Source organism: Eupeodes corollae, chromosome 1 (assembly GCF_945859685.1).
Source record: "Eupeodes corollae chromosome 1, idEupCoro1.1, whole genome shotgun sequence".
NCBI classification, from domain to species: Eukaryota; Metazoa; Arthropoda; class Insecta; order Diptera; family Syrphidae; genus Eupeodes; species Eupeodes corollae.
Window position 1 is genome coordinate 168,833,067 of NC_079147.1, and position 10,805 is coordinate 168,843,871.

The 10,805-nt window shown below is 35.1% G+C and overlaps 1 protein-coding gene across 9 annotated transcripts in view; it reads left to right on the top strand.

The window, feature by feature from the left end:
• The window catches only part of LOC129940651 (tight junction protein ZO-1), a 188,118-nt gene extending 181,775 nt beyond the window's left edge, over positions 1–6,343 (top strand). For 8 of the 9 annotated variants that reach the window (XM_056049042.1, XM_056049044.1, XM_056049041.1 and 5 more), the window contains one exon: positions 5,281–6,343. In XM_056049042.1, coding sequence (XP_055905017.1) covers positions 5,281–5,504 — 224 coding nt within the window. In that variant the 3' untranslated portion in view covers positions 5,505–6,343. The remainder of the gene's footprint in view (positions 1–5,280) is intronic. The other variant, XM_056049050.1, reaches the window with a different exon arrangement.
• Positions 6,344–10,805: the final 4,462 nt, after the last annotated feature.

Here is a 10,805-nt window from a genome sequence, read left to right on the forward strand (position 1 = left end):
CAGTCCTTAGGTAAGCTGCAAGCCTATCACGGCTCGTATTTTGTTTTTTAAGGAAATATTAATACATTGTTCCTTTTCGAATTTGACAAGAAACTCTTTACATAAGTGGACTTGATAGTTAGGGACATTTTATTTAACTAACTTTCCTGTCAACTTTCCAATAAAGTTGTCTCAATGTTTTGGCTCATATACCAGAAACTTGCATTACTTTCAAGTGTCGCCTGAACCTGCCCATTATAACTTGTTTTTAAATGCATTGACAACATTATTCGCACACTGGAATGGCTGAAATTTGTAATTCACTAGGCCCTAGTTCTCAACAGACTGTTGCGCCACCTAATTTATTTATTTCTTGACACTTGTAAGTAAGACTTAAAACTATTACGATTGCAAGTTTGAGCTTACGGAATTTTCACAGGTAAACCAAGCGATAGTATAAGTATAAAAATACACTTTTTTTTCAATACTACGCAGCTTTAAATAATTAAAAATAAAGTTCAATGAAACAACATTGAAATATATATATATAAGTCCATGTATACATACACTCCACGCAAACTGAAAAACAAGTTTATGATTGCAGCCTTATATACAGTTTTAACTAAACTGTTCCGCTAAATAACTTACAGCTCTTCAAATCACAACAACTCTTTCAGGGCTATGATGAAGCTTTAAAAATCTTTTTATTTTCTCAAAACCTGAAAACCCATTAGTTCTATTGAAATTAAACTATTTTTCGTCTGAAAAAACCACGTCATACCATTGTTTAACTTAAGTTAAATTTACACCTTAAACATACTCGTCTTCAAGTTGATGTTGTTGCGGTTCTTGCACCTCCCTTGACTTTTTTGGTGTAGATCTACACATTTTTTCTTACAATTTTGTACCCGAAAACGTTTACTACCTGTAAATAGGTACGGACATATTTCCCATTACAAATCTTTAAAATTAAAGTGTAAATTGGAAACAAGGATTGAAATTCCCCAGTATCAAAATATTACATACTTAAAAAGGGTAGGAATGCAACATTTTAGAAAGAAAAAAAAAACTAAAAATTGAATGTATTGATAAAACCTCTATAAAACGGTTTAGTATAGAAACATTCAATTTGTTAATAATCACAGGAACTTAAGATTCAGTAATCACGAGCAGCTTCTCTTACGCTGTCCTTGTATTTAAATTGTCTGAAAAAGAAAAGGCCAAACGTTGCAATTATGTGCTATAGTATATACAGTTGAATATAGGGACAATATCAAAAGTTCCACGTCTTTTGATTGAATTCAACTTCTAATAACCCTCGATGTGTGAATAGGGTCATTGTCTTATTGGAAAATCCAAGGGAGAAGTTAAAAAATGAAAAATGACCGTTCCATTGTATCCCGTTCATTATTGTGGACAAAAACTGAAAGTCGATTGTGCTATAGGAGGTTATAGCTGTCCACACCATTATATCTAATGTGCGGCTATGGTATCCTTTCAAAATAAGCTCATCCTTCCTCAGATTAAGGAAATACAAAAAGTGTGGCCAACAACGCCTTTCTATTCACTACTCCAAGTTACATGCACTCTTGAAAAATTCATGTGATTCTTCTTGTGTACTTTCCTCAAAACAGGCTATTTTTAAGGTTTCGTTTCTGGATAGTGCTTTTTGTATTATCCTTTGAACCGCTGTTATTCTGGCTGATACTCAGCTTTTAATCATTATTTTAGTCGCTGGCTCTTTTTATTTTGTTGATCAGCAAGAAAATTTATCACAACTGTCTTACTTTTGTTAAGTCTTTTAACGTCCTTAAAGTCAAAATCCTTGAACGCATCTGTTTTCGCTCTTTCTTGAGCTGTCAAAATCTTTCTGCATCCCATGTGTGTTTCAAACTAAATCAAAACATTTGTTTACAACGTTCGCTTAAATATTCTATTAAATAGTTTTTTAAAAAATCGCACATGTAAAATTCTGCACGGAAGTATTCCCTTTTTTGTAGTTCATTGTAATCTTGGAAATTCCAACCCCCGTTTCCAATTTGTCAATTACTTTTAAGGATTTGTAATGGGGAAATATGTACGTACCTAATCAAAGTCAGTAAACTTTTCTGGGTGCAAAACTTCCACCGGGCATAAAAAGCGAAAATTCGATTCCAAAATTTGTTGCCTCATCCTATTGGTTGGCAGTGTATATCGTTCAATACTTAAAAATTTCCATTAAAAACAATGAAATTGTCTAAAAAAATGTCTATTTTGCATATAAAACACTTTGCAAGTGAAAGAAAAAAAGTCACAATTTTATTGTATAATTTAAAAAAAATTAACATTTTTAGGGAGTAGTTAGCTTCAACAGAAGGCCCAATAACCATCAATATTTGGAAAAAATTTACAAAGTTACTTCAAAAATGTATGTGCGTATTCAGTTGTACAATGTTTATTAGCTATTCAAGCCATTCGGATTTGACATAGTTGTAACTCCACCGTTTCTGCAACCTAACAGGCAAACACAACCGGTTGCTGTCCACTCACAAAAACAAAAAAATGAAAAGAATCCGAAAGTACAGGGTTATCCATTTTGCGGTCTGAGAAGTAATTGTAAATAAAGCATATATAAAATATTTGTTTTCATGATATCTCTTTTTTATTATAAAGTTTGAACTTTGACATTATGTGTGAAACATCACATCATTTAAATGATTACCACTAAAATTGTTGCAAGCATCAATTCTTTTGAGGTAATTTTAGACCACTTTTTGACACATTTTGGGCGGTATCTCAGACAAAACTTGACTTGGTGTTTAAGTGCTCAAGATTTAAAGGTTTATCTGCATAAACACGTTCTTTCGCGTAGAAATACAAAAAAAGTACAGCGGTGTCAAATAGCATGACCTTGCTGGCCAGTTGATATCGTCCAGATGAGAAATTACGCGGCCATTAAATGTCTCGTGCAATAAAGCCATATTCACTCTTGTTGTTTGGCAGGTGACACCGTCTTCTTAAAAACACATATTCTCCAAGCCGTATTCTTCAATAGCAGGCATAAAAAGTCCGTTACCATTTGACCATAATACTCCGAATAAACGGTAACATTCGTTCCATCGTCCTTTTCGAAGAAAGGACCAAAAAGTGAACCAAACAGTGACTTTTTGTGGAAGTAAAGGCCTCTCTTAGTAGTACCCGTGGCATGATGGTTAGTGCGTTGGACTGTCATGCAAGGGGTCTTGGGTCCAAACCCTGCCTGTGCCACCTTAATTTAAAAAAAAAAAATAATTTTCGCGGGTACTGCCTCTTGTGAGAAATTGGCAATTCCTTCAAGAGTAATTCTTGTCATGAAAAAGTGCTTTCTCAAATTAGCCGTTCGGATTCGGCCTTCCATTCCTGACAACATTACTCGCACACAGGAATGGTTGTGAGTTGTAAGTCACTAGGCCCTGGTTCACAACGGACTGTTGCGCCACCCAATCTAATCTAAAGGCCTCTCTTACTTTGAGAATTGTCAGATCCCCAAATACGACAATTTTATTTATGAAATGTGCTTCGTCGATGAAGAACATTTTGTTCAAAAATCGCCGTCCACCGTCTGTTGTTCAAGCACCCATTCGAAGCATCTACCACGTTTTGAATGGTCAACTGACTTCAGTTGTTGTGTGAGCTGGACTTTATACGGACGTATAGTTGTAGTGTAGATCCAAATGCAAAATACACCATTATGTGCCCTACAGTCCGAATTCCTGAGAACGAAGAGCAATCGTAACATTCGCGTCTTCGGCCACACTTTTAGGGGCCGGTTATAGCTATCAGTAAAATCCATCAGTAAGAGTATTTTAAGAGAAGAATAAATTGGTAATTACACTTTTTTTTCTAAAAAAAAATTCTTTGTGTGATTTCCGATCGATCAGTATATAATTTGTCTTTCTAATAAAAGGGAAACACCGTCAAATATCGATTCAATTTTTTTTCCGGTTCGATTTCAATGATAGCTATAAGGCCCCAGTTATAGCTATCATTGGTTTTCATTATTGAAAACAAACATTGTATTTTTTTTGACAGGTCGTTTATAGCTATCCTTAAAATTTTTGAATTTGAATTTCCTGATGGAAATCCACCGACAAATTTTTACTGACAGAAATCTGTAATTGGAATTGTGTAAAATCGGAACCCAGATCAGTGGAACGATTCGTTTCACTTTTGAACATAAAAGAATCATCTGTTCAAGTATATGAATTTCCGTCCGGAAAATAGAAAAATACATTTTTAGAGAAAAATAAATCAGCTACACTTTTTTCCCCAAACAAAATTGTTTCGATTTGAATATTTTTCCGGATCGATTTCAATGATAGCTATAAAAAATAAAATAAATTGGGTGGCGCGACAGTCCGTTGAGAACCAAGGCCTAATGACTTACAACTCTCAACCATTCCTGTGTGCGAGTAATGTTGTCAGGAATGGAGGGGACCTACAGTTTATATGCCGACTCCGAACGGCTAATTTTGAGAAAGCACTTTTTCATGACAATAGTTACTCTTGGAGAATTTGTCAATTCCTCGCAAGAGGCAGTACCCGTGAAAAGACTTTAGATGGCATAGGCAGGGATCGAACCCGAGACCTCTAGCATGACAGTCCAACGCACTAACCATCATGCCACGGGTACCATGATAGCTATAACTGGTGCATAACTGGCGTCTTACAATATCTGAAACTAATCTAGGCTCTTCCAATGTCGTCACAATTAGAACAATTGCCTACGTACTTGGACGATTATGTAAACCATAAGCTCCTCTTAAAGGACGAAATGTGGCTGTGGCCGCATTTATGCAGTAGGTTTTAACAATTTCATTTTGGTTAATGTCAGACTTTGAATTAAAAAAAATTAGTTCAACAACTGGGTTTGACAGATATCGAATTCCAGTCCTATACTTTTGAAACCACTTGAGACGAATTTGCTCAAATTTGTTACAAAATAAATTCAAATATTCAATATAGTTGAGTATAGCTTTCATCTTACTATTTAAAACTAGAAGATGGAATATCGTAATATAGTTGTAGAATGTAGTTAATTCTTATGCATGCACAAATTAAATAAAAAAAACATTATTCTAAAATGTCTTACTTACCTACGTACATAGTTACAAAGCATATTTGTCTTTAAATAAATTTAAGCACGTGTTTTGTTTACTCCAATCACAACAAATTTAAGAGTTTAGCTGCCTTTTGACACCTATGTAACACTGTTTGATCACCTTACACGATATTTTATTCTTACCTTTTAATTAAAATGTTTTAATTTGTTGTCAACTTTAGGTGAAACAATGCTATCACCTTTAGTGATGTGCGGCCCTCAAGGCTTGGAGTTCCTTGTTCCAGTTACATTAAACATCCCTCACTGCGCCGGTCGAACAGCTTCCTTGGGACTCGCTCTCAAGGCCACCGATAGCGAAAAAAATCTCCACACCGAATGGGATAACATTGATTTACCAAGTAATGCAGCCGCACATACAGTTTCAGTGAAAGTCGACCATTTTTGAAATAAACTCAACTTTAAATTTAAGCAGAAGGAAAAATATAAATAACAACGGTATTATGTTTAAGTTGCTTTTATTTATGTGTTTTTTATCACAATTGTTAATATTTTTTAATTTGTTGAAAATATCAACTTCTATTTTGCTTTTAATTTGTTTATTGTTGAGTAAGAAAACGCTGTATTTTTATGTAAATAATTAAACTTCAATTTTGTTCTTAAATTTTTTTACAAAAACGATTTCGATGATGAAAAGCGAAAAATAAAGAATTATTATATTTCGTGCCTTTTAAGTATTTGTATGTCTATGAAAAAAAAATCTAAGCTAATAAAATATTGCATGAAATAAATTTGTACGAAAAATCAATTTACACATAGTATTTATAACCATTTCTGTTGCATCAGAATCATATAAAAATTATATAAAATAAATACCTAAATATAATACAATTAACAAACGCTATTTTATACATGCATATATTTCTTGTAAATATTGATTTAATTTAATTGGAAAAAAACATAAAATATTATTATATTCACATGAAAAACAACATTTTGTATTAAGTTGAATGATAACACAACATTTGTTTTATCAAATATTTAGATTATCGATTTTGTATTGTGTTAAATAAATACATACATAATATATACACATAGGTAATTTTCTTAGCTTTTGTTTAATTATTATTGTAAAGTAAAGGAAACATTAAATATATAATTATATTATTGTGCTTACATTAATTTTTAATTATTTAAATGAAAATGGTTTTGATTCAATGTATTCTTTTGTCAGAATTAATTATAAAAATTTTAATTATAATAAATAAAGAAAACATTTAAAAACAATTGAATTTTATAATTCATTTAGATTTGTTGGTTAATTTCTTTTAAATTTCCAATCATTATTATGGAGTCATCATAAAATGTTTTCATTCTTTAGTATTTTCTTTACATAAAATAATCCGCATTAATTTGCGTCAAAGAAATCAGTGGTCATATTAGGGGTTTTTACGTAGGTTACGGTTAAAATCTGTAGATTTTAATTTGTACGGGCATTAAATTCACATGTAGTTACTATATTTTTGCATGTTTTGAACTCGCATTTCTCGTGAACTAGATCACCTGGAGGGCTGAAATTTCAGTATTGTGTCCTCTTTCGGCTTTGATATTACCATTTTTGTACACGGTATACGATACTCAACTCTTCGGTTCCCTATAATCGTGAGTGTGTAAGTACGTTTTTTACCCCCGTACGTCTGTACGTTCGGGAAACATTTTTGTCGTCCAATTCTCAAGAACGATACTCAACGTTTCGGGGTCCCTATAATCGTGAGTGTGTAAGTACGTTTTTTACCCCCGTACCTCTCTAGTCCTTCCTCTAACGCTAACGAACTTGACAACAAAGTCAATGACCTTACCTCAGCTATGAACAAATGGCTAGAAATTGCTTGTCCACTTATACACATAAGAGGAAAGGGGAAACCACAATGGTGGGCCTCAGAGCTTGACTCGCTCAGGAAGGAATGCAGGAAACTTTTCAACCGGGCCAAAGCTGCAAGACTAGCCTCTCATTGGGACTCCTACAAAGAATCCCTAAGAATCTACAAGAAGGCACTAAGGAAATCCAAGCGATCTTCTTGGTGATCCTTCTGTGGCATGATAGAAGAAACTTCTGAAGCCTCTAGGTTACGGAAAATTCTTTCAACTAATCCAGCTATGCCAAGCTGCTTGAAAAATACAGACGTCTTCTGGACTAATTCAAGTAATGTAATCGCTGAACCTACTATTGGACACTCACTTTCCTGGTAGTTCTCTTACTGAAACTTGCAACAGTTTTATACGTTCAAGTTCAAATACAACATATCCACAAGGTCTGATCACAAAGGATAAGCTACAATGGGCTCTCAACAGCTTCAAACCATTTAAAGCTGCAGGACCAGATGGAATAATACCAGCCGAATTACAAAAGGCTTCTGATATAATTGCACCAATCCTTGAGGCAATTTTTACCAGCTGTCTTTACCTGGTCCATGTTTCCTCGGCATGGAGAGAAGTTAAAGTTGTTTTTATATCTAAAGCAGGTAAATGCTCCCAAGTCAATCCTAAAGATCTACGACCTATAAGTCTATCATCATTCCTTCTTAAGACCCTGGAAAGATTGATTGATATCCATTTAAGGGCACGTATCGATACAAGACTTCTGTCTTCGTCTCAACATGCCTACTGTAAAGGTAAATCGGTGGAAACAGCGTTACACACTTTAGTACGCACCATCGAATATTCCTCCATCATAAAGAGTTCACTATGGTTGCTTTCCTTGACATCGAAGGTGCCTTTAACAACGTGGACACATCTGCACTGACATCTCTAAATGTAGGGAGTTCGCTTCGGCAGTTAATTCATTTAATGCTTACTAGCAGAATAATTAACTCAAAACTGGGCAACTCTTCTAGTAAACGATTCGTTAGTAGAGGGACACCGCAAGGTGGTGTTCTATCCCCTCTCCTCTGGAACCTAGTGGTGAATGAAATCCTAACTAGTCTGGATGCGGAGGGTTTCAGAGTGATAGCCTATGCGGACGACGTTGCTATAGCAGTTTCAGGAAGGCATCTTAATATCCTAAAAGACTCTTACAAAATGCCTTGGACAGACTAATACTTTGGGCTGATCGGTGTGGACTGAGTGTTAGCCCACAAAAAACCGATATGGTCTTATTTTCGAGGAGATAAAACATTCCATTTGTCAACCCTCCCTTTATTAAAGGAATCCAGTTAAAATTCTCAGACGAGGTTAAATACCTGGATCTTGTTTTAGATAAAAAAAAATAAATTGGAAACGCAACTTACAGGAAAGAGTCAAAAAAGCTACTGCAGCTCTCTTTTCTTACAAAAAAGCTATTGGCAATAAATGGGGTTTACAACCCAGAATCACACATTGGCTATACACATCGGTAATCAGACCGATTTTAACGTACGGTATGGCAGTATGGTGGACTGCTTTAGAGAAAGGTATAAACAGGGATAAGTTAAATAAAATCCAACGTTCAGCCTGCCTATGTATAAGCGGATCGCTTCGCACGACCCCGTCTGCGGCACTGGACTCCTTGCTCTACCTTACACCTCTTGACATATTTAGCAAACAAATAGCTGCAAGCTCTGCTATTCGCCTCAATGCTTCGTGCAGTGGACTAACAACAACATTGGCCAATCCGTAATTCTAAGGTACTTAGAATAAATTCCAAAGCACACAGACTACACCATCCCCCAACTACAATTCGACAGAACGTTGAGGCTTTCTTATAAGCTCAATGAAACCAGTTTGAGTCCCCTAGGAAACGTGAGAGGCTGATTATGCTAACGTGATTTAGATCGTTCCTAGGTAATTGTTGCGTTTTTGAGCTAGAGCAGAGTTTGTAGAGACAGATTCCAAAGATTTGATAGCCGCCTGACTATTTGAGAAAATACGGATATCAGATGTTGATATCACGTTTTCTTTAAGCAAGGACAAGACGCTACACTGACTGGGAAGGCCATATGAGAAACTTAATTTCAGTCGTTATCACCTCCTCCACCCTTCTTTTGTTTTTGATGCATCTGTAAAAAAGTGAACTGACTCGTCTTCCATGAATGACCTATCCTGCCAGAAAGACCTGGGGACTATATATGAGGTTCGCGGCGGATCGTTTTCAATTCGACCTTTCAAAGTCGACTAGCGTCGTATTTCCTTATTAACGAATTCGCGGCGCGGCGAAGCGAAAATAGTTCTTCCTAGTGACTTTTTCTTCCTATACTCCAGTGATTCGACAGCTTTCTAAAACAAATTGTTTTGTTTTGATTGAAATTGCGAAATTTGCGGTGATTTATAAGAAATTTTATATTTAATTATGGATTGTGGATAAATTATAAGAAAATTAAAATAAAGCTAACTCACATTTGTATACAATTAATCAAGAAAGAATCCACGAAATCGAACCGTGAATAATAAATAAACACTCTTTTGCCTGTGAATCCGCCAAAAAAAGCAGTCGGATTTAAACTCGCCAACAAACATTATGACATTTCAAATTCGCCATCGAATTCGTTAATTGGTCGAATTGAAAAATGGCAAGCTCGCTAGCAAAACGATTCGCCTCGAATCTTATAATCAGTCCCCTGGAAGCTATAACTATTTTTATTTGTTGCCGCCGACGATATAACTATAATTTCAACACGTAAGTTATTTATATCGGATATTATTTTAATTACAATTATAATTTTCTATATACCGATACATAGGACAGTAACACAAATTCACCTGCAAATGGGTATAACATTTATGGATGAGCATCCTTCCTTGGCCAATGAGTAAAACCACAATTATGTTCAAGGGAAGGAAGACAAGATTCCTGCTGCAGCCCTTTTATTTTAATTTGCTTATTTAATATTTAGCTATCGTGCAAACGATATCACATTGACGATTATCGTCTTACGTGAAGTGAGACTATCGACAAAACGCTATTGTTTGACAATAATCGTTTTACGGAATGACCCCCCTGTATAGTAGGACAGATGGGAAAGCTTACGTAGAAGTTTTGTCAGCTTGAAGATCACCTCTTCAGAACAAACTGGAATACTATCCGAGCCAGTGGATCAGTCAACACCGAGACCTTGAAGTTCTTTTACAACAACAATTTTCTTACCTGTGACCTCTAAATAATACGAAAAGCAGACAATTGTATCGTACATCCAAATAGTTAAAGAAAAAACTGCTACGAGAACCGTTAGGATATATAAGAAAGACAAATGTGACGGTTCCAACGACTTCTTCAAGAACTTTAACTGGTCACAATGCTTCATCGATAGCAACGAAGACTCCATCGCAGATATGATTACAAACTTAATGCTTTGGGTAATAAGAAATTTTATTCCGAATAGAGAAAAAAAACATATCCAACCCGAGGAAAACTCATGGTTCCATTCGAGTTCTAAAGAGGTTATTAGGGTCAGGTTATAAAGCCAACTTCACTGAGGAAAACTTGAATAAGCAAGAAATACCTGCAACGGTCATATTTGATGGACCATATAAAAGTAAATTACTACAAAAAAAATGCAATGTCCCAAAGAAAGTATTAATTTCTGAAATTTATACAAATTACACGTCACACCACGTAATTTCTGATCCCATCGCTCGTTTCCAATGAAACTGCTTCTAAAAGCTCGATTTATAAAACCAATTTGCTTAGAGCACATTTTGCTGTTAATTTGGCGTTACTAGAGAATGCTATTATAGTCCTGTGCTTCGGTATTTGCTTACAAATAATTCCTATATT